We start from the raw sequence: 26,721 nt of genomic DNA on the forward strand, positions 1-26,721 counted from the left end.
TAATTGTATGCTAGTGATTCTTCTTCAGGTTCCCCAGTGTTGAAAGCTTCAAGAGTTCAAAGGTTTCCAATGGCTTTCCTACTTTAAGATTAGTCTTAGAGCAAATGTTTCTATTAAATTTTATTAGAACCTGATTTAATTATTATTTAATACAGTGGTATAACCATTCTCAGAACATCACCACTTGGGGTATGTCCACTGAGAAAAACTTAACACTTAAAAATTAAAACTAGCCTTTCACAAATGGAAAACATATCTACACTGCAATAAACAAAACAAAAAATTATGTAAAATTGATCTTGGCTAATGCCTCCCCATCCCATAAAAATGAGGGAGAGGATAATGATCATGTGTTTAATGAATGTACTGTACTGCACTTATTACAAATCCAAAGCTATTTTATCCACAACACACTAGGATGTACATTGTAATCTATCATTTTAGTAAATGCCTTATGTCTTGTATCATTTGCTGGTACATCTAAGCTGCTCTTAGCTTTTTCCCCATACTGCTAGATGGAATACAGTATAATTATATTGACTTTCATGTATAATACTAGTACTGTACATATGCCTTTTTTTCAATCACCATATCTTGAACTTTGTGAACCTCCCTTATAAAAGAATATTTATACAGCAATGCATATAATCTAGAAAAAATATAGGTATGCCAACATTTATATTTAAAATAGTATGATAATTTCAAAATAATTTAATTATATACTGTATATGACATTACCTGCATATCAGATGAGGTATCATCTTCTGTATCAATATCTTTTGCTTTACATTCATCTGAGAGATGGTCTGTTTTCTTATCTAATATTGGGTCTTCTTTCTGAGATGATCCCTTATCTCTTCTTGTGTCACAATTCTGGTCTGTTCTTATACTTGTTTGGTGGATCATTTTCGTCTCATACTTATGCTCTGGTTTGTGAGTCATTTTGGGTGTTATGATTTGGTCTTTCCGGTGATCAAGTCTGTGAATTTGTCTGTGAGACATGTGTTGTAGATCACTATCTCTGTGATAGGGAGCAAATCTGTGAGGAGTCATCATGTTGCCAAAAGAAGACCCAATGGTTGTGAATGCTTGTGGCCCACCTTGAGAGCCAATACCAGTAAATCGTGTCAGGGACTGTGGACTAATACCAGCACGAGGTTCCAAGATTCTGGGAGTCTGAGAGCCATTTTCTTCTCGTCTTATTCGTTTTGGATATGGACTACTTCTGTCATCTGTAGGGCTCCATGTATGGGCAAATTTCATATTACTGCAAAGGGATTCATCAGGTACAGCCAATCCTTTTATCTGCAAGGCTTCTGCTACTTTAATCAGTTGAGGGAGGTCACTCTGAGCCACACTTACAACACCAGCATACATGTAGCTCAAAAGTGCTTCCATCTCTTTACAGTGGACATCCTTTAGCACAACAATTGGATGCTTACATGGCGTTGTTTCAAACATTCTCATGAAGTACTCGCTACATGTTGATAGCACAAGTTTGTGCACTGGATAGAACTTGCCATCACATGCCAGTGTGACATCAGTGTACCTCTCCTGTGGGTAAATAAATATTTATTACATTGTACAGCAACTTTTAAGAGCACTAAAAAATGCTCATTCAACTCCAGTATTTGCCACTAGAGAATACTTAAATAACCACCACTAAGTAAATGTTTGCTACAGGAAAAAAAAATTATAAGCAAAAAATGCTGGTACTTTGATGATGATTCTAAAAATTATATTTGACAATACAGTATTTCATAATATTTTTATGCCACTTTACCATACCAAAGACCTGATAATGGATTACACACAAAACATTCTAAATATTTACAGACATTATGTACAGTGCAACAAGTTTAAAGATATAGATAGGCAACCTTTTCAATATAATATTGGTTCACTTCACCCAAACCGACCATGACTTCATTTAAAAATTAAAGATCTATTAAAATGGAAATGACTACTGCACTACTAATGGCATCCTAATTCCTTTGGATTTAGAAGTTTGGATTTAATACACACATTCCCCCCCCCCCCCACACACACACACAATGGAAACTGAAACATGCTGGAGGGGTAAAAAAATTTCTAACTGACAGAGAGATGAGGTAATTCATCTTTGCGGTAATCAGAGACAATGTATCTGATTAGAGAAGTGTTACTAGTGGAGTCCCGCAAGGTTCAGTTCTTGCACCAATAATGTTCTTCGTCTACATAAATGATCTGCCAGAAGAAATACAAAATTATATGAATATGTTTGTGGATGATGCTAAGATACTGGGGATCATAAGAAACATAGATGATTGTAATGGCCTTCAAATTGATATGCAATAGATAAAATAAGTGCTTGGAGCACCCTGTGGCAAATGTAATTCAGTGTGAATAAATGCCATGTTAAGAAATGTGGAATCGGAGAAAATAGACAACCAATAACTTACAAATTATGTGAAAATGAATTGAAGAACTCTAACAAAGAAAGATATCTAGGGGGTAGTTTTGGATAGTAGACTGTCACCAGAGGAACACACAAAGAACACTGAGCGAGGAGCATATGCATCGCTTTCCAACTTCGGCATCACTTTTAATTACATGGATGGTGAAATACTAAAGAAACTGTCCATGACTTTTGTGAGACCAAAACTGGAATATGCAGCAGTTGTATGGTGCCCAAATCTCTAGAAGCACATCAATAAACTGGAAAAGGTGCAAAGACATGCTACAACGTGGCTTCCGAAACTGAAAAACAAGAGTTAGGAAGAGAGGCTAGAGGCGTTAAATATGCCAAAGCTAGAGGATAGAAGAAAGAGGTGATAAGATCACCAATTACAAAATAATAGCAGGAATCAACCAAATTCACAAAGAAGAATTGTTTAAGGAATCAACTTCAAGAACAAGAGGACACGGATTCAAGCTAAGGAAACAAAAGTGTCAACAAAATATTAGGAAGTTTTCTTTTGCAATCAGTGTTGTAGACAGTTGGAACAAATTAAGTGAGGTGGTGGTAGAGGCCAAAACCGTTTGTAGTTTCAAAGCTTTATTTGACAAAGAGTACTGTGAAGACGGACATTACGAGCATAGCTCTCATCCTGTAACTACACTTAGGTCGTTTACACTTACTGTACACTTACACATGTGTGTGTACACTTACTGCACACACACGTGTACAGTATAAGAAGGATAAATAAACAGATCATATTAATAAGAAAAATACTCATGGTCTATACTTGAAACTCGAGCAAAGTGATTGACATACCTTTTCTCTCAGAGTGGAGAGGGTGTGGGTGAATGTTGCACTATGGTTGTTCCACGACAGGGAGAGCATCCCCTCTGCCATAACGATACACACCTAACACCTATCAAAGCAAATGCCAATTAATATAATTTTCATAAAAAATACTAGAAGGGTTCTTATTTTAACAGTAATAATTAAAATGCCAAGATTATTTAATATTCATATGCAAACCATTTCAATTACACAAAGTTCAGCACTACAGTATTCACAAGAGGGGTAATAAATATTTTTTAATTGTTTATGCATACAGTAGGAAAAATACTGATGATAATGCAACTACTGTATCAGTATTATTTTATTTGTGTGAAATAAAACTAGCAATTGAATATAAGGAAACACCAATTTCTGGGTGAGCCAGTGATTCCCCTAAAACTACTATATATACTAACGTGGAACAATCTGCATGGTTGTAGCAGCAGTGGAGTTCTATACGCTTACCAGTGTCAAAACTTGACCCACTCAAAGAGGCTAAGAACGGTGACATTTATTTTCACCACTTGTGTGAAAATGATGCTCTGACGTGCTTAACACTATCCTGGATTTTCCACTTGGAATTACGGGCGGTTTAGATAAGCGCTTGTCGGATCACGACGTAAATTTACGGACCGTGTTTTATAGTGGGTATTTACTACTCGATCGACTTGGGGTTTGTATGAATATGTTTGCCATTAAATTTTCGTTTTCTCTAATAGGCACAGTGCCTATTTGAGAAAACGGCAATGTATTGTAACTTAGAGGAGAGACTATTGAGTTGGTGACACAACGAGGGTAATCGCCCACTCCACACACACTTGTGTTGGCCGCGATCATGATTCTACATTTATATGCATATGTCTGTGTAGAGAATTTTATTCCGAACACTATACAAACAAAAAAAACGGTGTGAAACAAGTATAAACTTGAAAAAACATGAGCAAAGTAAAAACTTTTTACGCTCACGGGTACAAACGCGTAAAATTTTATTCGCCGCAAATTTATTTGACGCTCTGTTGGCCAAATCTACCCATGTTCTTATAGAAATGTTATATATAAAACTTTCTATTGCGAACACATTGCTATAAAATGGAATACGTAGCTCGAGAAATAATGTTAGGACAGTGAAATAAGTATAAACTTTCAAAGCGCTGCATCACAACAGTGTCGTCGCTGCTGAAATCACGGCTAACGCTTCGCCCAGTTCCCACACTCGTGCGGAACATAATTAGACATTGATAGGCATATGTCTGGGTGGGGAATTTTATTGCGAGTTCAGTGATATCAAAATAAGCGCTGTAGGATGACTGTGAGGCTGGCAACAAACGAAAGAGTATGAACATTTACTTCCTGTTTGGGTGTCACGGCGAGTCATCTTCGTGTTTATTTACTTTGTGGTAGGATAGCAAATGCTTTGGTGACATTTTATGCATATGATCTTGTAGAGAATTTTATTGCCAATGCATTGATACCAAAATGAAAAACGTAGCTCGAGAGTTGATGTTAGGAGCGTGAAAAGATTATACACTTTTTTGTGTTTACGCTTGAGCGCCCAGAACGCCGCACGCACAAGGCGCTTTTTTTTTTCACGAGTGCCGCGCGCACTAAAGTGTTAAGCAGCGCATGAGCAGGTCATGCGAATCTACTTATCCGAATGTCTGGCTTATCTGGCAGGGGATCCTTCCCATATAATTTGGATAAGTGAGCTTAGACAGTGTTCAATGTACAAGAAGGCACATTGGGTGTATGAGAGTACATAGCATTGATATTTTTACATTCTTGTAAAGCCACTAACACATACACAGATTAAGAACCTGCCCAAAATGCTAATAGATAATTTTAAGTAGGTAATTTGCATCAAAATTTTAAAATGTTAAGAGGTACATTGCAAGAAAATTTGAAGAAAATTAATAGATACATTATAGTAAAATTTGAGGATTATCAACAGGTACATTTGTAGCATTGTGATTGGGAACCATACCTTCCCCCCGTCCCATCCCAAATCCTTATCCTGACCCCTTCCATGTGCTATATAGTCGTAATGGCTTGGCACTTTCCCCCGATAGTTTCCTTCTCTTCCCATTATTATTTTGTATGTTCATGATCAAGTCTTTTTCTTCCATCTTCTAGGTTTGGCATATTTAACACCTCTAACCTCTCCTTGCAGCTCTTGTCCTTCAGTTCCAAAAGGCATTTTGTTGCAGGTGGGCTGTCCACCTTGGTGACACAATGTGTGTGTGTTTGGTAGCTAAGTTACAACTAGGCTTGCTTTATCTTATCAGGGAACTGTTTTTGTAAGGGCCTTATGTATTTCAACATACAGTACTGTATACTCTGACCGGGGAGCCGGTCAGCCGAGCGGACAGCACACTGGACTTATGATCCTGTGGTCCCGGGTTCGATCCCGGGCGCCGGTGAGAAACAATGGGCAGAGTTTCTTTCACCCTATGCCCCTGTTACCTAGCAGTAAAATAGGTACCTGGGTGTTAGTCAGCTGTCACGGGCTGCTTCCTGGTGGTGGAGGCCTGGTCAAGGACCGGGCCACGGGGACACTAAAAAAAAAAGCCCCGAAATCATCTCAAGATAACCTCAAGATATACAGATTGCTATAGATGAATGCTATGTAGCATTCACATACAGTGCATACAATACTTTTGTACATGGTAGGATGTTCTGTTTAAGGGGTAAATATTTATTACTTTGAATTATTATTACTACAATACAGGTATTATTATTATTATTATTATTATTATTATTATTATTATTGCTTGTGGTGTAGCTGTGGGGGTGGGGGGATAGGAGCATGGGGGTGATAGTGTGATTGGAAGGAAAAGGAACTATCAGGAGAAAGGACCAAGGCATTACGACTATACATATGGCACTTTAGATAGAATGGTGCCCAACAGTGGATAAGAGAAGGAATGGTGCCCAACCACTTGGATGGTCAGGGATTGAATGTCAACCTGCATGAAGCAAGACCATCGCTCTACCGTCCAGACAGGATTGGAGTGGGTATAAAGATTTTGATGGTTTTTGATGTTTAAAATTTGAGTTAGTATGGATATAGGTATATTGTGAGTAGTTGTGCTTTCCTATTAGTAACTACAGGATAAGAGAGATGTAACTCCTTATGCCCCACATCCTAGTGGAGCAGAAAGATAGTGAGTGGTGTGGTTATGAGCACATGCTGAGTGAGCATAGGTATGGGCAGATATTGAGTGGTCAGCAATCAACACATCTGAAAAGAAAGAGACAATGTTTTGGTTCATCCTGGACACTTATCAAGTTTTCTAATAATTGTCTTGATAATGGTCAAGGACGGACTGAAACATTTACTTCTTTATTTTCAAAGATGTGGGTTAGGAGTCTAATTTTCTTATACATTATGACTTACTATCTGCATATGTTGAGTGGGTGTGTAGGGAAGATACTTGGTGGGTAGGTATATTGTGGTTGAATGATGCATAGGTTTATGGAGAGATATATATGATGTATGGGTGCAGTAGGGATAAATATGGTGAGTGGGTGGAGTTACAGGATGAGAGCTACACTCATGGTGTCCTTTCTTCCTACAGTATAGTACTCTGTCATAAGATACTTTGAAGCTACTGATGCTTTAGGCATCCACCTCCTCCTCACTTAACTTGTTCCAACCATCCAACACTCTGCAACAGTGAACTTTCTAATCTTTATTTTTGGTGGCTTTGTGTCCTTAGTTTGAATCTATGACCTCACATTATGTGGAACCAATCCTGCTTTCCAGTTCTGCATCTTTGTCTTCGTAAACATTTTGTTGCACTGTACATTCATCATGTCTCAACATTTGGCATACATTTCTTAGTTCTTTGTCTAAGAACAAATCTTTAAAATCAAATTAATTAAAATATAGCCTAATTAAAAAAATATAGCACAACTCTCAGAACGCCTAAAGGCACTTTGCCCAGTGCAGTGGTTAACCCTTAAACCGCGCAAAGCATATACAGTACAGTGGTACCAAGGGTTACGAACGTCCCTGTTTACAAACTTTTCGGGTTACGAGCCTGATTTTTCAGAAAATTTGAATCGGGATACGAGTTTGTTGATACACGTATGGCCGACCTAGCACATAGTGGCACAACGATTGCGCCTCAGTTTAACAATGCCTCGTGCCCAGTGACTATCCTGCCTGAATTCTTCACAAGAATTTACAGTTTTTTGTCGGATTTTTAGCCATTTGAGCATAAAAGTTGTTATTATATATCTCGCCATGGGTCCCAAGAAAGCCAGTGGTAAGGTTCAAGGCAAGAAATCACATGTGAGAATGACAATAGAGGAAAAACAAGAGATCATTCGTAAGCATGAAAATGGAAAGTGTGTTGTTGAACTAGCTAGGCAGTACTGTACTGTAACCCCGCAATTATTCGGGATTCGAACATCCGGAAAATGCCCTTATTCGGCCAAAATCGTGATCGGATAAAGTTATCACAATATCCGGCCAAAATGGCCAAAGGAACCGGATAAAAGCTCGTTTGGTCGGATAAAATATCGGGGCCGGTTAATTTTCTGCCGATGTTACACTATCCGGACAGTCGGCCGGATAATCCTGGCTTTGTCCGTATATGAAACCCATGAGGCGGGCCGTACGGTATTAATCCCGTCTGCCCATGACTCGAGGCGCATGATGTAGGAGGGGGTGGGTGGGTGGTGTCGGGAGAAACGGGAGCGTTGGGAGGGACCACCTGGGGGGATAAGGGGGGGATGGGGAGCGGTCTATACACTACAGTACAGGAATTACCATCAATTTTAGAACAATTCATCATAGCAAAAATCAAAAGAAATACTAGTAATTATGAAATAAAAAATACCATACAAGTTTCCTAAAAACAATTTGCACAGGCTGAAGTTTCCTTCAAAAATATATTTTTTTTTCCTGCGGGTGGCCTACGTAACGTGCCTCCTCCCTGTCCCGACTGGACCCGTCTAGGCCTGGTCAAGCCATGTGCTCTCTACCCTCGTGTTACACCACAGTGCCGCGCCATTAGTGAAATATATTTTTAAATAACTTTTTTATTTTCATAGTAACTTTGAACATTTTTGGCCAAGACTATGTCTGGTAGCAGCATGAATCATTCTGGAGGTGTTAAGAGGAAGAAGGTTGTCCTAACACTTAAGGACAAGCTACGTGTTATACAACTTTGTGAACATGGCCGGTCGACCTCAAGTGTTGCCAAGGAATTTAATATAGGCACTAGTACCGTTTCTGATATAAGGAAACAAAAAGAGAAACTTATGAAATTCATTTCAACCTGTGAAAGTGAAGGTGCAAGCACTAGCAGAGGGTGTGGTAGAAAGACTATGAAAACTTCAACGCATGTACAGTTGGATGAGGCTGTGTACAAGTAGTTTGCTCAGCACCGCACAGCTGGCGTGACAATTCGCGGCCCAGAAATACAAAATGCTGCAAGCAGGTTTGCTGCAAGCCTTGGAATAAAGGATTTGGAATAAAGGATTTCGAAGCGAGTGAAGGGTGGGTTGCAAGGTTCAAGGGTAGGCACAATATTGTGAAGAGGAAAATTGTCGGTGAAAAATTGAGTGCTGATGGAAGCAGTGTAGAACCATTTAAACAGAAATTAAGAGCATACATTGTGGCAAATAATTTATATTCGTATGAAATTTATAATGCAGATGAAACTTGGTTGTATTGGAGGAGTTTACCAGAAAAAACTCTTAACAATGAGGAGTGAGAGTTGTGTGCCAGGACGTAAGGTCAACAAGGACAGGCTCTCGGCCATATGTGCACGAATGCCGACGGCACAGACAGAATCACATGTGCAATTGTTGGCAAATCTAAGAAACCAAGAGCCTTGCAACATTGCATGGACAGACTGCCAGTCAAATATTATAACTCAAAAAATGCATGGTTTACACAGGAGATCTTTCTTTCCTGGTTTCATGACATGTTCTGCAGGGAAGTTAGTGCCTATCAAATTAAGAAACTCAAAGTAAAGCCAAGCGAAGTTCGGGCTTTGCTGCTGCTTGATAATGCGCCTGCCCACCCCAAAATTGACACGTTAACCTAACAAGATGGCAAGATAACGTGTATGGCACTTCCTCCTAACACAACCTCTCTCATTCAGCCTATGCATCAGGGAGTTATTTATCTGTGCCACGAAGAGGTTGTAAACCAAAAAGATGCTAAATGAAGTTTTGGTGGTTTTGCCTCTTCTGGAAGATATTGAACTCGGTGTGGATAACAGGGCTAAAAAAAAGCTTCAGAATTTGAAGAACTATACAATAAAGGAAGCCATCTATAACTGGGCCAAGGTGTGGAGTGAATTAAAGGAATCGACTTTAAAAATTCCTGGAAAAAACTCCTCATGTCTACGGTCAGAAATGAGGAGGATGCAGAAATTGATTTTGAAGGATTTACAGATGAAATCCATGGAATGTTTAGAAATGCCAGCAAAAACTTAGAAAGACAGGATGTGGTTGATTGGCTTGAACAAGATGCCAATGACCCAGGATATGGTGTGATGAGTGAAGACGAGATTCTCCAGTTTATTACTGGTGAGGTCGACGAAGAGGATGAAGAAGGAAGTGAAGAACCAACACCAATGACCACAAAATACAGTGTACTCATGACCTATGTTGACGGATTAATAAATTTTTCATCCAATTGTGCTCATCCAGAGGTTGGAAACATGTATCCGTACCTTAGGCGAACAAAAGAGCTGATCCAGTGTGAACTGGCCAGTGAACACAGAAGGCAAGCAACACTTGATTCTTATATGGTACGAAAATCAAACCAAGCGCCTTCAACAAGTGAGGCGGCACACGCAACCCAATTTTGTGTTATTAATCAAGTACCAACATTAGTGATTTATCTTTACTGCATCTGCTCTTAATATACCGTAATCTCTCTTATGATCATTATGAGGCCCTCTTGTTTGTCATCAAGTTCCTCTTTTTGCCCATATGTTGCTTGCTGGTGGACTGTAGGCATTTATGATTATCAGTTTATCATCCTGATTACAAATCTCCAGCGACATGTCAACTTCTTGTTGGATGTCGATTATTAAGTCTCTTACCTTCAACTGTTCTTTCACCAGCATGACAACTCCTCACCTTTTCTAATTTTTATGTCATCTTCAAATTGAGTAGTACCTCAGGAATATGATCTCATTTAAAATATTACCTTCAAATTTCCTCTCTAAGTGCAACAATCTCTACATCTTAAGCTGTATACAAATCATTTAGCTCCAGTATTTATCTCACTGCACCTACGTTAGAATACAGTATACGATTTTCAGGAATAAGTTCCCACTCCTTTTGACCTTTACTTCCCCCTTCCTCTAATGATTTTATTGGTTTGCTTTTATGTACCATTTCACAAGCTTCTCAAACCCTACAACCTTTAAAATAAAAAAATCTTCTTTGTTTCTATTCTCATTTAGAAGTTTTGCTTCTTGAAGCAAAATTTCAGCTTTTCTGTCTTCGTTTGAAAGATTTCATGTTAATGACTATAGTTGTCTATCTTCATCATTTAGCAATTTCCTGGTATTTCTAAGTACTTCTAATATTTCTTAGTCGACTAAATGTCACCCCTTGGAGGCAATTTTTTAATTTGTAATACAGTATTTGCTTATCCTAAAACAACAAACAATATTCTTTGTTGTGAGGCCTTCAACTAAACCTGCTATTTTCTCCACGAGTTTTACCGCTTCTGCTGCTCTGTCCACCCTAGAGAGGTTAGATGGTGGGTGGTGTGGCATATGGTGGGTGTGTCAGGAGAACACATGGTGGGGTGGGAGTGTCGGGAGAACACATGGTGGGGTGGGAGTGTCGGGAGAACACATGGTGGGGTGTGTGTGTCGGGAGAACACATGGTGGGGTGGGCGCGTCAGGAGAACACACAGTGGGGTGGGCATGTCGGGAGAACACACAGTGGGGGTGGGTGTGTCAAGAGAATACACGGTGGGGTGGGCGTGTCAGGAGAATACACGGTGGGGTGTGTGTGTCGGGAGAACACACGTTGGGGTGGGCGCGTCGGGAGAACACATGGTGGGGTGTGTGTGTCGGGAGAACACACGGTGGGGTGGGCGTGTCGGGAGAACACACGGTGGGGTGGGCGTGTCGGGAGAACACATAGTGGGGTGGGTGTGTCAAGAGAACACATGGTGGGGTGGGTGTGTCTGAGAACACACGGTGGGGTGGGCGTGTCAGGAGAATACACGGTGGTGTGTGTGTGTCGGGAGAACACACGGTGGGGTGGGCGTGTCTGGAGAACACACGGTGGGGGTGTGTGTGTCGGGAGAGCACACGGTGGGGTGTGTGTGTCGGGAGAGCACACGGTGGGGTGGGCATGTCTGGAGAACACACGGTGGGGTGGGCATGTCTGGAGAACACACGGTGGGGTGTGTGTGTCGGGAGAACACACGGTGGGGTGTGTGTGTCGGGAGATCACACGGTGGGGTGGGTGTGTCTGGAGAACACACGGTGGGGTGGGCGTGTCTGGAGAATACACGGTGGGGTGGGCATGTCGGGAGAACACATGGTGGGATGGGCGTGTGGGTGTAATATGGTGGATGGGTGTGATGGGGTATACACAGCAAGAGGGTGGGTGGTGTTTGGAGATAGATGGTGGGAAGCTGTAGGGAAATACATTGTGGACGTGTTGGGGGGGAAGGGAATATATAATATAAACCACGACAAATAGACAAGAAGACAGGCAGATTAGGGGAGAAATGGAGGGGGATGTTTAAAGGGAGTGAAGAAGGGGAGATAGATGGAGATGGAGAAGAAGGGAGGAGAGGAGAGGTGTAAGAGGGAAAATGTTGGAGGGGGAAGAACAGTGGAGGGAGAGGGGTGGAGATAGAAGAGGGGTGGAGATGGGAAGAGGTGGATAGAGAAAGAAATGAATGGGAACATTGGGAGAGGGGAAGTGGGGAAGGAGGGGGAGAGAGGTGAAGGGGGAAGAAGTAGTGAGTGACAGTGAAGGAAGATTGAGAGAGTGTAGAGGGAAGGAAAGGAAAAAGGTGGAGGGGGAGAGGAAGGGGGAAGAAGTGGAGGGGGAGAGGAGGGGGGAAGAAGTGGAGGGGGAGAGAAGGGGGAAGAGGAGAAGAGAAGGAAAGAGAGGAAGAGAAGGAAAGAGAGGAAGAGGAGGAAAGAGAGGAATTGGAGGAGAGAGAGGAATAGAAGGGAAGAGGAGGAAAGAGGGGAAAAGCAGGAGAGGAAGAGGAGGAAAGAGGAAGAGGAGGAAAGAGAGGAAGAGGAGGAGGGCGAGGAGGGAGAGGAGGAGGGCGAGGAGGGAGAAGAGGAGGGAGAGGAGGAAGAGGGAGAGGAGGAGGAGGGAGAGGAAGAAGAGGGAGAGGAGGAAGAGGGAGAGGAGGGAGAGGAGGAGGAGGGAGAGGAGGAGGAGGGAGAGGAGGAGGAGGGAGAGGAAGAAGAGGGAGAGGAGGAAGAGGGAGAGGAGGAAGAGGGAGAGGAGGAAGATGAGGGAGGAGGAGGAAGAGGAGGGAGGAGGAGGAAGAGGAGGGAGGAGGAGGAAGAGGAGGGAGGAGGAAGAAGAGGAGGGAGGAGGAGGAAGAGGAGGAGGGGGAGAAGGGAGAGGAGGAGGGGGAGAAGGGAGAGGAGGAGGGGGAGAAGGGAGAGGAGGAGGGGGAGAAGGGAGAGGAGGAGGGGGAGAAGGGAGAGGAGGAGGGGGAGAAGGGAGAGGAGGAGGGGGAGAAGGGAGAGGAGGAGGGGGAGAAGGGAGAGGAGGAGGGGGAGAAGGGAGAGGAGGAGGGGGAGAAGGGAGAGGAGGAGGGGGAGAAGGGAGAGGAGGAGGGGGAGAAGGGAGAGGAGGAGGGGGAGAAGGGAGAGGAGGAGGGGGAGAAGGGAGAGGAGGAGGGGGAGAAGGGAGAGGAGGGGGAGAAGGGAGAGGAGGAGGAGAGAGGAGGAGGAGGGAGGAGGAGGAGAGAGGAGGAGGAGGCAGGAGGAGGAGGGAGGAGGGAGGAGGAGGAGGAGGAGGAGGAGGAGGAGGAGGAGGGAGGAGGAGGAGGAGGAGGAGGAGGAGGAGGAGGAGGAGGAGGGAGGAGGAGGAGCGAGGAGGAGGAGCGAGGAGGAGGAGGAGGGAGGAGGAGGAGGGAGGAGGAGGAGGGAGGAGGAGGGAGGAGGAGGAGGGAGGAGGAGGGAGGAGGAGGAGGGAGGAGGAGGAGGGAGGAGGAGGAGGGAGGAGGAGGAGGAGGGAGAGGAGGAGGAGGGGGAGGAGGAGGAGGGGGAGGAGGAGGGGGAGGAGGAGGGGGGGGAGGAGGAGGGGGGGAGGAGGAGGGGGAGGAGGAGGAGGGGGAGGGGGAGGAGGGGGAGGAGGAGGAGGGGGAGGAGAGGGAGGAGGAAAAGGTGGAGGATGGAGGAGAAAGGCGGAGAGGGGGGTGGAGAAAGGAGGAGAGGGGGTGGAGAAAGGCGGAGAGGGGGTGGAGAAAGGCGGAGAGGGGGGGTGGAGAAAGGCGGAGAGGGGGAGTGGAGAAAGGAGGAGAGGGGGAGTGGAGAAAGGTGGAGAGGGGGGGTGGAGAAAGGTGGAGAGGGGGGGTGGAGAAAGGTGGAGAGGGGGGGTGGAGAAAGGTGGAGAGGGGGGGTGGAGAAAGGTGGAGAGGTGGGTGGAGAAAGGTGGAGAAAGGAGGAGAGGGGGGTGGAGAAAGGTGGAGAGGGGGAGTGGAGAAAGGTAGAGAGGGGGGGTGGAGAAAGGTGGAGAGGGGGGTGGAGAAAGGTGGAGAGGGGGGTGGAGAAAGGTGGAGAGGGGGGTGGAGAAAGGTGGAGAGGGGGGGGTGGAGAAAGGTGGAGAGGGGGGGTGGAGAAAGGTGGAGAGGGGGGGTGGAGAAAGGTGGAGAGGGGGGTGGAGAAAGGTGGAGAGGGGGGTGGAGAAAGGTGGAGAGGGGGTAGAGAAAAGTGGAGAGGGGGTTGGAGAAAGGTGGAGAGGGGGGTGGAGAAAGGTGGAGAGGGGGGTGGAGAAAGGTGGAGAGGGGGTGGAGAAAGGTGGAGAGGGGGATGGATGGAAGAAGTGAGGGAGAGAAAGTGGAAGAGATGGGGAGAAAGTTGGAGAGGGGGGGGGAGAAAGGTGGTCAAGGTGAGATAGGAGGAGAAAAGGGGTGAGGGGGGTAGAAAGGGGAAGAAGAGAAAAGTGGTGAGGGAGAGAAGGGGGGGAAGAAAAGTGGTGAGAGTGAGAGAAGGGGAAAGAGGTGAGAAAGTTAGAGAGGTGGGGAGATTGGAGGAGAAAGAGACTAGGGGATGAGGGAGGGTACTGTAATACTGAGGTAGTGGGGATGGAGGGGGGGAAGAGACCCATGTGCAGCGGGAAACCCCTCCCTCCCCTTCCCCTAGTGTAATACATGGGGGGGTGTCTGGTTATATATGGTGGGTGGGTCGTGGGGTAATAAATAGCAGGGGGCATATATGGGGTGTGGGGATATATGAGGCCTGGGTGGATATATGATGGGTGGATACAGGGTATTATATTGTATGAGGATATATGGTTCAAGGAGGGAGATACATGGATGGGATAGATAGATATATAGATATAGATATAGATATATAGATATAGATATAGATATAGATATAGATATATATATATATATATATATATATATATATATATATATATATATATATATATATATATATATATATATATATATGTATATATATATATATATATATATATATATATATATATATATATATATGCGGAAAATCCACAGAGAAATATGAAATGAGGTGAACGTTTTGGCTTGTTAAAGCCTTTGTCAACACCAGACTGACTCAGTCAGTCTGGTGTTGACAAAGGCTTTAACAAGCAGAAACGTTCACCTCATTTCATATTTCTCTGTGGATTTTCCGCATAAAATGATCAGTGTTTTGTGATCGTCAATTGCATGCATATACATATATATATATATATATATATATATATATATATATATATATATATATATATATATATATATATATATATATATATATATATATATATATACATATATATATATGGTGATGGGGGGGGAGATATATGGTGGAAGGGAGATATATAGTGTGGGGAGGGTATATATGATGGGGTGATATATGGGGGGAGATATATGGGGGGGAGATATATGGGGGGGAGATATATGGTAGGGGAGATACATGGGGGAGATATATGGTGTGGAGAGATATATGGTGGGGAGAGATATATGGTGGGGGGAGATATATGGTGGGGGGAGATATATGGTGAGGGAAGGGAGATATATGGGGAGGGAAGGGAGATATATGGGGAGATATATGGTGGGAGGGGAGGGGGGATATATGGTAGGAGGGGAGGGAGATATATGATGGGGGAAGAGATATATGGGGGGGAGATATATGGTGGGAGTGGGAGATATATGGTAGGAGGGATATATATGGTGGGGGGGGAGATATATACAGTGGGGGGCGGAGATATATACAGTGGGGGGTGGAGATATATATGGTGGGGGAGATATATATGGTGGGGGAGATATATATGGTGGGGGGAGATATATGGTAGGGGGAGATATATGATAGGGCAGATATATGGTGGGAGATATATGGTGGGGAGGGAGATATATGGTGGGTGGGGAGGGAAATATATGGTGGGGAGGGAGATATATGGTGGGGAGGGAGATATATGGTGGGGGAGGGAGATATATGGTGGGCGGGGAGGGAGATATATGGTGGGCGGGGAGGGCGATATATGGTGGGCGGGGAGGGAGATATATGGTGGGCGGGGAGGGAGATATATGGTGGGAGGGGAGGGAGATATATGGTGGGAGGGGAGGGAGATATATGGTGGGAGGGGAGGGAGATATATGGTGGGAGGGGAGGGAGATATATGGTGGGAGGGGAGGGAGATATATGGTGGGAGGGGAGGGAGATATATGGTGGGAGGGGAGGGAGATATATGGTGGGAGGGGAGGGAGATATATGGTGGGAGGGGAGGGAGATATATGGTGGGAGGGGAGGGAGATATATGGTGGGAGGGGAGGGTGATATATGGTGGGAGGGGAGGGTGATATATGGTGGGAGGAGATATATGGTGGGGGGGAGGGAGATGTATGGTGGGGGGAGGGAGATGTATGGTGGGGGGAGGGAGATATATGGTGGGGGAAGGGAGATATATGGTGGGGGAAGGGAGATATATGGTGGGGGAAGGGAGATATATGGTGGGGGAAGGGAGATATATGGTGGGAGAAGGGAGATATATGGTAGGGGAAGGGAGATATATGGTAGGGGAAGGGAGATATATGGTGGGGGAAGGGAGATATATGGTGGGGGGAAGGGAGATATATGGTGGGGGAAGGGAGATATATGGTGGGGGAAGGGAGATATATGGTGGGGGAGGGGAGATATATAGTGGGGGAAGGGAGATATATGGTGGGGGAAGGGAGATATATGGTGGGGGAAGGGAGATATATGGTGGGGGAAGGGAGATATATGGTAGGGGAAGGGAGATATATGGTGGGGGAAGGGAGATGTATGGTGGGTGTGTTAGGGGAAATATACAATGTCAGAGCAACGATTGCAATCCAGAGAAACCTTCCACACAACAACCTAGACAATTTCTAGGAAAACTGTCTAGCTATTATTCCGAATGACCAAAGGTACAATCTTTATTGGAACGAGTTGCCAACCACTAAGTCTGCCCCATCTTCCCATTGCCAACATAAAACTCATCAGAAGAATCTGACCTGCCTATTTTCTGGGAGATCCGAATGCAAAACATAAGAGCCCTCAGATATGGGTGGAACAGCCTGGTAGAAGTCATACACAATATCATAAGGAACATATTTTATCTCTGTGGGCCCCAACTTCCAAATTTTCATGGCCACAGTAGCAAACTCAAGACACCCACATAAAAAGAGGCAAAGTAAGCACAAGCGTCCATCGACCAATAATACTGTACTGTACTATCAACAAATCCAATACAGAATCCCTCCAATACTCCAATATTCAAAAGATGATGAATTGAGAGGCATTCGAAAGCAGTGTAAATGAAATTAACCTAAAAGATTTTAACAAACACACAACTAAATAACAGTTGTCAATGAACTATGCTGCCATAAACAAAAAGTATGCTCAGTTTTATGTTGATAAGTCTTATCAATTTCAAGTCAACATGGTGAGGCCTTCTCAAGATATTGCATAGCAACAACAAAAATATAGCTGTTATGAGCTACAGTGCTCATAAGATGAAGCATTCAATATACGTAGTGAACTGAAATGGGTCTGAATAAAAAATTCAAATGTCAAAACTATAAGGTATTCTTACTGGGCATAGCTATTATAATCTAAAATGCATATTATTCTGTACATGCATAAATGTTATACTATAATAATAATAATAATAATAATAATACAGTGATGATAATAAGAGAAAATCAACTGGAGCCCCTAGGCAACTTGAACCCACGACCAACGTACTACCAGCCGCAACCTCTACCACAGTATCACCCCTGACCAAGTTATACAACCTGGGATTCAACTGAATCGACAGGCAGTCTGGAGGCCTCTCCCGAAGCCACACAAAGTTTTACATATAAACAGGTTATGAACAGAACTAAGCTCTTGCAACTCCGAGTGACAAACAATATCTTGCAAACACTATCGAGTGACTTTTTGTATTGGTTTTGGAACTAAATATGTATATTATACAGTATTGTATTACAGTTATCCTCTAACTTATTATTTGTGCCCCTGGATCTAGTCACACATTTGAGTCTAAATACTAACTCGTTTTGCACTTACTACACGATAATTATGCATATAAGAGAAAAGGCACACAGTCAAAATAAACACAAATTATTCCAACTTAACCTACTTATATTATGTTACTAAGTACAGCACTGTATTGCTTCTTTGAATAATTTTTCATTACTGTAAATATTAAGCATCAAGTGCCCATTTTTACTAAATATTTCCATTTTGTATACATGTATAATAGAAAAATATATATGACAAGTTGATGAGGAAGTGTGAAAGTACAGTACAGTACAGTATTAAGTTAACCTTAACGGGAGCAGGTCGGCTGACCGGACAGCACGCTGGACTTGTGATCCTGTGGTCCTGGGATCGATCCCAGGCGCCGGCGAAAAACAATGGGCAGAGTTTCTTTCACCCTATGCCCCTGTTACCTAGCAGTAAAATAGGTACCTGGGTGTTAGTCAGCTGTCACGGGCTGCTTCCTGGGGGTGGAGGCCTGGTCGAGGACCAGGCCGCGGGGACACTAAAGCCCCGAAATCATCTCAAGATAACCTCAAGATAGATAACCTTATATCAATCAAACATTGCGGTACCCCACGAACCTGGAACCAAATAGCATAGTAACTCAGGAGCCAGTAATTAGTGGAGTACCGGTTCTTTTGTATTACGTGCAAAGTTAAAAAATAAATGCCGCCAATCCGATTTCTCACTCCTCGCTGTGACACTCTGTTGCCTATCTGCCAGGTACTCTTTGGTTCATAATATACTAACAGAATTCTAGTGGCGTGCCAGCTCTTTTGCATTATGTGCAGAGTTAAAAAATAAATGTTTCTTATGTTCTCGCAACACTCTTGTGTAGCTTGAGTGTGATTGGCCAGAATCCAACCAGAAAATGAAATGGTAAACATGTCAACCATTCAACTGAAGATTTATATAATGTATAATATTATGACAGATGACGGTTACCAGCTGACAGTTCAGCATAAGACTTTAATTCCTGCCCTTGATGTCGCCCACATATCTTCTACCACCAACTACATTCATTTATGTATCTATGCTAAATATAGCAATTAAATGTGACAGATGACACTTAAAAGTTTCTAATTAGATAGTTGGAAAAGGGATATTTTTTTTCATATAACAAATGAATACCGTCTTGTCAACCCTGAATAATGAATTCCGTGCACAGAATGAAGAAATATGAATAAGCATAATATATCATAATACATCAACTCTTATGTTGGCCTACAGAGCCGTAGATGGGTGCCTGGGCTTACATACTCCCAGGGTCAATATTTACCCCCTTGGGCATACATACTCCCAGGGTCAACATTTACCCCCTTGGGCTTACAAGCTCTCAGGGTCAATATTTACCCCCTTGGGCTTATAAGCTCCCAGGGGCGACATTTACCCCCTTGGGCTTACATACTCCCAGGGTCAATATTTACCCCCTTGGGCTTACATACTCCCAGGGTCAATATTTACCCCCTTGGGCTTACATACTCCCAGGGTCAATATTTACCCCCTTGGGCTAACAAGCTCCCAGGGTCAATATTTACCCCCTTGCTGCCCTTGACCACCAATGTTATGCACCCATACACAGCCTCCAGCTGATCATCCAACAGGATTCACCATCACCCAATCCGGTTGTAACCACCTCTGGGGCCTCTCCATACATCGTCCCTCCCCCCCTCCCTCTCCATCCGTCTATCCACCCCACCCCCTTTTGCCCATAGCCTTTGTTATGGCACCCCTGGAGCTCTCCCAGGCTAGTCCACCCCCACCATAACCTGCCGTGGGACACCCCTCACGCCCTCTCCCACACGCTCCTTACACTATAGTGATGGGGTGACACAGGGTGGGAGAGCAGAGATGAGCAGAGATGGGCAGAGCAGCAGCAGCAGCAGCGACGGAGATGACCCAAGCGACTGTGGCTGTTGCTCCCTCCCCGGCTGCTGCTGCTGGTGCCGAGCCCTCCGCCAATCACAGCCAGGCTCCCTCCTCCACCAATCATAACCCGGCTTGAGGTGACACACTTGGGAGGTAGGGGGGAGGGGAGGGGGAAGATATGGGGGAGGGAGGGAGGTGAGGGAAGAGAGAGAGAGAGATGGAGGAGGATACCTATTGCGCAACCATCACCTTACGTCCTCCCCGACCTCCCCTATGGTGCCTCCTTCCCTCCCTCTACCTACCTACCTACCCACCTACCTACCTACCCTTCCAGTCCCTCCCTTCCTACTTTATCTAGCTGCCCTTAATTCGTATTCCTCTTCTCTCTTTTAATCCCTTTCCCCCCCTCCCACCTCCCTCCTGCTCCTTTCCTCCACCCTATCCCCTTCACTCTCACTCTCCCTCCTTCCCTCCCCCCCCACACCTACGACTCTCATTCCCTCCCTTTTCTCCCTCCCCTCCGCCACACCCTACCACTCCCCACCCAGCGATCCCCTCCCACCATTCGACAATCTAATACCCCCCCTTCCCCCATCCCACTCGTGATCCGTATCCCCTCCTACCCCCCACCCAACAAAATCCCCCCCCCCATTATTTCCTCCCTCCAGTCACTCCCCCACCCACCCCACCCCTCATCGCCATCTACCAGTGAAGGAATAAACTATAAACATCAACAGGGACTTATTACAAAATCTTTCATTATTTTTACGTGTCTGTGTATGGAGGTATAAGGGGGGGTGCGGGGGGGGGTTATATGATGGGTGACGGAATGGGGAGGCCGGGGAGGGGGAAGACAGAATGGGGAGGCCGTGGAGAGGGGGGAGACAGAATGGGGAGGCCGTGGAGGGGGGGAAGACAGAATGGGGAGGGAGAAGACAGAATGAGAAGGGGGAAGACTAAATGGGGAGGGGGAAAGACAGAATGAGGAGGGGGAAGACAGAATGGGGAGGCCGGGGAGGGGGGAAGACAGAATGGGTAGGCCGTGGAGGGGGGAAGACAGAATGGGGAGGCCGGGGAGGGGGGAAGACAGAATGAGAAGGGGGACGACAGAATGGGGAGGGGGAAGACAGAATGGGGAGGGGGAATACAGAATGGGGAGGGGGGAAGACAGAATGGGGAGGGGGAAGACAGAATGGGGAGGGGGAAGACAGAATGGGGAGGGGGGAAGACAGAATGGGGAGGGGGAAGACAGAATGGGGAGGGGGAGACAGAATGAGAAGAGGGGAAAACAGAATGAGAAGGGGGACGACAGTATGGGGAGGGGAAGACAGAATGGGGAGGCCGGGGAGGGGGGAAGACAGAATGGGGAGGCCGGGGAGGGGGGGAAGACAGAATGGGGAGGCCGGGGAGGGGGGAAAGACAGAATGGGGAGGGGAAGACAGAATGGGGAGGCCGGGGAGGGGGGGAAGACAGAATGGGGAGTCCGGGGAGGGGGGGAAGACAGAATGGGGAGGCCGGGGAGGGGGGGAAGACAGAATGGGGAGGCCGGGGAGGGGGGGAAGACAGAATGGGGAGGCCGGGGAGGGGGGAAGACAGAATGGGGAGGCCAATCTACAAAATAGCAGATATCGATTCATTTACTTAAGCAATTTGGAGGGATCTCGTCACATTAGGGGGAGAGCGAAGGGTACGAAATGGGGGGGTTAGAAGTGGGGAGAGATGGGAGTTACGAGTGGGGGGAAAGGGGGGGATGCGGGGGGGTGACACAGGAGGATGATGGGGGTACAGGGTGCGACTGGTGAGGGGGAGTACTTCTTATACAAGCATTTTTATTTGTTAGAATTGGGGTGGGTTGGGACTGGGAAGATGGGGAGGGGAGTGTTAGTTGGGGTGAGTGTTAGGGGGGCGGGGTGGGGAGGAGAAGGAAGAAATGGGAGGGGAGGGGCGAGAATGGCTCTTCTAGGAAGGGGGGAGGGCGAGGTAGGTTGGCAGATAAGGGGAATGGGGCAGGGGAGGGAGGGAGGAAGGGAGAGGGGGGAGAAGGAAGTGGGGGTAGTGGGGCGGGGTGGAATTGGAAGGGCTGGAAGGGATGAGTGGGGGGTGCAGCTAGAGTGAAAGCGTGGTATGTTAAAAACACACTTTTTGTTAAACAAAACCACAATTATACAAGACGATCTCGCCTCTTTTAACGTATGTGATCGAAATGTTAGAAACGACAATGCTGGAAGCTCCTCCAAAATATGCACCATTCCGTAAGCTGGAAGTCCTGCTTATTTCTGACCTCAGACTTCATGAAAATAGCCACGGGTCACTGTAGATGCCAATATTGTGGTACATATAATAGTACAATAATACGGTGGTACTGAGGCCTACCCCCGACAGGCCTATGACACTCCCATACCGCCCCTTCTCCCTCATGTCTCCGCCTGCAAAGTTGAGTGTCATAGGCCTACCCCCGACAGGCCTATGACACTCCCATACCGCCCCTTCTCCCTCATGTCTCCCTCTGCAAAGTTGAGTGAGGCTAACCCAGGCAGGGCTCCTACTTTGGCCAGACAGACACCATCTATAAATGGAAATGTCTTTCTTTGTCCGAGGTTGGAGGTCAGACACTTCCGGCTAATTTCACCCAAGTTTTCCAAGTAATTGTTGCTGGGCACATGCCCAACATGGGCACGTTGGGATTGGCATAACAGCAAAGATTGTCATGTGATACTGTGCCACAGTGACCCCCTCGTGAAATATCTTGCAATGCCATTATAACTCCACTGAATTATTGTTACCGTTGTTCTTTTAATGTATCGCAAAACTTTATGTGCTGATCCCAGAACAAAATAAAAATGTTAATCATAATAGTTATCCTTAAACCCTAAATAAAGTTTGACAATGTGTTCGTTTTGTGTTTGTTTTGTTCTTGGGCATATTGGATTGTGTTAAGTCTGGTGATCATCGTTCATAAAATAGACATGAAGTGTTCTCATAGTGTTCTTTATGATATTGGGGCTGTTCTTGAACATTAAATCGCCACTCCTTTTTCTGTGGTAGTAAATAATAGAGTCCAGTATTTGGTGTGGGGCTTCACTCCATTTGAAATTAAAAATTTTGAATATTCATTCTTCTGCTTTATACTTTGAACACAGTGGATTTGTAATAAGAGTTTTATGGGAGGGGTTGACCAGACCACACATTAGAAGGTGAAGGGACGACGACGTTTCGGTCCGTCCTGGACCATTCACAATCGACTTGAGAATGGTCCAGGACGGACCGAAACGTCGTCGTCCCTTCACCTTCTAGTGTGGTCTGGTCAACATACTTTAGCCACGTTATTGTGACTCATCGCCTGCATATGGGAGGGGTTGCTTGCTGTTGCGAATGGTGTTCTTTGTGGTACCATTTTTCTAAATGTCTTCTGATATGGGTGTTGACTTCTCTCTTCCGAATGGAGTGAAACGGACAGCCACAGACCAAATGTTGAACTTCATTATTTAGTAACAAACAAAAAGGACTGCTGATATAATATTCAAGAACAATGAACAATAAGTCTCCAAAAAATCAAACGTGGTATACACGCCCCGATGAAGGATATCACCCTCAATCTACCTATATTGGAATGACCACCACAAGCCTTGGCATGGGAGACATCTCCCGTCACGCAGGGTGCAGCCGCGCCTCCACAGATCTCCAGTATCATCTCTTGATACTGGTAATGGCTCAAAAGGGCCACCACTTATGGGCTATTCATGCCCGTGCCACCTTTTGGGTGGTTTAATCTTCGTCAATCACAAGGCTTGGCGAAGACTGCCTGGCCATCTACCAGCCGGTGTGCCAACAAACCATATACAAAGTGAACATAACACCACACTGACTAGGAACATGTTAATACATAATACAAAATTCCTGGAATCAACCACCGACTAAAGAAGATTGCAAATCCTGGAAGCTATATTTATAGGATAAAAAAGACCTAATTAAATATACAGAATAATGACTTCGCTTCCTTGCTGACACTGACCTAGACCTGACTTAACATCACGTGGTAATTGAATTGAAATTGAAATAAGTTTATTGATGTAAAACACACACAAAGGGATGAGGTAGCTCAAGCTATTCTCACCCCGTTCAGTACATCGTGTTAATACATACATAGACACACATCACAAACAATAAACATATTACCAAACATTCTGAGAGATAAACATATACATTTCCTCCTTCACAAGTAGTATGGTATCAGACGTACACATAAATACTTTTATGACCTAGTCACGTGGTAATAACGTCTCTATACCTAGGTCTCCATGCTCACCAGAGGTTTACCCTCTGCCTTACCCAATGTTTGATTGGCCCTACCCCACCTCCCCTTTCCCTTTATTAAATGGTCCAATCCCCCTTATCCTATGTTTTATTGCCCCTTCACTTCTTCGACTCTTTCGACGAAAGTGTGTATTTAAGCAAAAAGTTTACATCATGTATTTAATCTTTACCTGAAGATGTTCCTGAGAGGAACGAATACACACACACGTGGCTGGAACCGTGGCTCAATAGACAGCGCTTGGGACTCGTAGTCCCAGGGTCTGGGTTCGATCTCGGCCGCCGGCGGAAACAGATGGGCAGAGTTTCTTTCACCCTTGCTCTAGGGTGTTCACCTAGCACAACTAGGTGAATACAACTAGGTGAATACGCACCTCAAGGATCGGTGTTAGGACCAGTTATATTTCTAATCACGTGAGCGACAAGTCTATAGGAGTAGAGTCCTAAATGTCAATGTTAGCAGGTGACGCAAAATTAATGAGAAGAGTTGTTTCAGATGACGATTGTAGGATCCTTCAAGAGCACGTGAACAAGCACGATGGTCAGAGAAATGGATACTGGAGTTCAACACGAGCAAATGTAAAGTTATGGAAATGGGATTAGGTGACAAGAGATCAAAGGGGCAGTACACAATTAAGGGAGACTCCCTACCTCTGACGATTCGAGAGACCTGGGAGTGGACGTAACACCTAATCTAACTCCTGAGCCACAAATAAATAGGAAAACGACAGCAACGTACTCTACCCTAGCAAAAGTTAGAACATCATTCTTAAACCTAAGTGAGGAGGCTTTTAGGGCGCTTTACACTGCCTACGTGAGACCAGTCTTAGAGTATGCCGCGCCATCATAGAGTCCCCACCTGAAGAAACACATCAGGAAACTGGAAAAGGTTCAGAAGTTTGCGACGAGGCTCGTCCCAGAGTTACGAGGGATGGGGTATGAAGAGCGACTGAAGGAATTGAACTTGACGCCACTAGAAAAAAGGAGGGAGATGGAAGATATGATAGAAACATAAAATACTTAGAGGGATTGACAGAGTGAAAATAGACGAAATGTTCACACTGAATACTAACACAACAAGGGGACATGGGTGGAAGCCGGAAACTCAGATGAGTCACAGAGAAGTTAGGAAGTTTTCCTTTAGTGAGAGAGTAGTGGGAAAATGGAATGAACTTAAGGAGCAAACTCTATTAATAATTTTAAAATTAGATATGATAGAGAAATAGGATAGAGATCATTTCGATCACATTCCACAGCCTTGTTGCTTGCTGTTGTTGTCTAGTGATTAGTGACTGTGATTCACGGAGCTCCTGTAGGGATTGTATGTGGTGAGCGGTGTTTTGAACGCCCTGTAGGTTATCAACCCGTTCTCGCAAATTTAATAAGTCAATATTGACTTATTAAATATGTGCATAGGTGACATACTTAACATAATAGTTTCCCTTGAAAAGCTTCATAGAAAACACCGACCTTACCTAACCTACTTAGTATGTTAAGATAAGCATCTTATTGCTTCGTAATTACAATTATTACCTAACCTATACCTATAATAGGTTAAGTAACAATTGTAATTACGAAGCTATAAGATGCTTATTTTAACATACTAAGTAGGTTAGGTAAGGTCGGTGTTTTCTATGAAGCTTTTCAAGGGAAACTATTATGTTAAGTATGTCACCTATGCACATATTTAATAAGTCAATATTGACTTATTAAATTTGCGAGAACGGGTTGAGGTTATCCATGTACATTTTGTTTAAGATACAGTATGTTGTGGTACGGTGGAGGGAGGGAGGGGGAGGTATCCTAGGTACGGACACACTTTCGTACCAAAGGTATAAAATCTTGGTACTTTACCCAAGGGTATCGTGTAAATTGCTCCCAATACAAGCAATAGACCTTAACAACACTGGCAATGCGTACCACCTTATGAAACACATAAACATCGCAGAGGTAAACAAAAAATAGATGCTTAAAAGCAAGGCGCCGGGCATTAGCAAAATATTTAATCTCTCATCCTGTCCATGGAGAACAGAAAAAAATGTATATATGCTGGTTAGCATTGTAAATGTCTGGCCACGTCTGAGATAGAAAAAAAATTATCAAAATAAACAAATTAGGGTTAACTAACCTCCCAATGACTGCAATTCACCAATACATGAATATTAAATGCGGGTCTTGCATCTGGACTATTTCCAATATTCTTAATATTCGGAATAATTAATATTATTCACCGAAAAAATAATTATTCGGAAACCTGTGAAGTTGATAGAAGAGGAACAAAAGTATAATATTCCAGACAATATGGGTTTAATAACCACCCCCTAATCTATGACCTGATCTATAAACCTGATCTATGACCATATCTTGAGGTTATCTTGAGGTTATCTTGAGGTTATCTTGAGAGGATTTCGGGGCTTTAGTGTCCCCGCGCCCCGGTCCTCGACCAGGCCTCCACCCCCAGGAAGCAGCCCGTGACAGCTGACTAACATCCAGGTACCTATTTTACTGCTAGGTAACAGGGGCATAGGGTGAAAGAAACTCTGCCCATT

General features: G+C 44.6%; 1 protein-coding gene across 3 annotated transcripts in view; it reads right to left on the reverse strand.

Moving 5' to 3' along the window:
- LOC123745879 (zinc finger and BTB domain-containing protein 17) overlaps positions 1 to 26,721 on the reverse strand; it is a 583,396-nt gene that overhangs the window by 30,051 nt on the left and 526,624 nt on the right. For 2 of the 3 annotated variants that reach the window (XM_069317537.1, XM_069317536.1), the window contains exons 2-3: positions 3,257 to 3,356; positions 739 to 1,554 (exon numbers count right to left, since the gene is read on the reverse strand). In XM_069317537.1, coding sequence (XP_069173638.1) covers positions 739 to 1,554; positions 3,257 to 3,337 — 897 coding nt within the window. In that variant the 5' untranslated portion in view covers positions 3,338 to 3,356. Of the gene's footprint in view, positions 1 to 738; positions 1,555 to 3,256; positions 3,357 to 19,805; positions 19,966 to 26,721 lie in introns of those variants that run through there. The other variant, XM_045726979.2, reaches the window with a different exon arrangement.

The sequence above is a fragment of the Procambarus clarkii genome, chromosome 88 (assembly GCF_040958095.1).
Source record: "Procambarus clarkii isolate CNS0578487 chromosome 88, FALCON_Pclarkii_2.0, whole genome shotgun sequence".
NCBI lineage: Eukaryota > Metazoa > Arthropoda > Malacostraca > Decapoda > Cambaridae > Procambarus > Procambarus clarkii.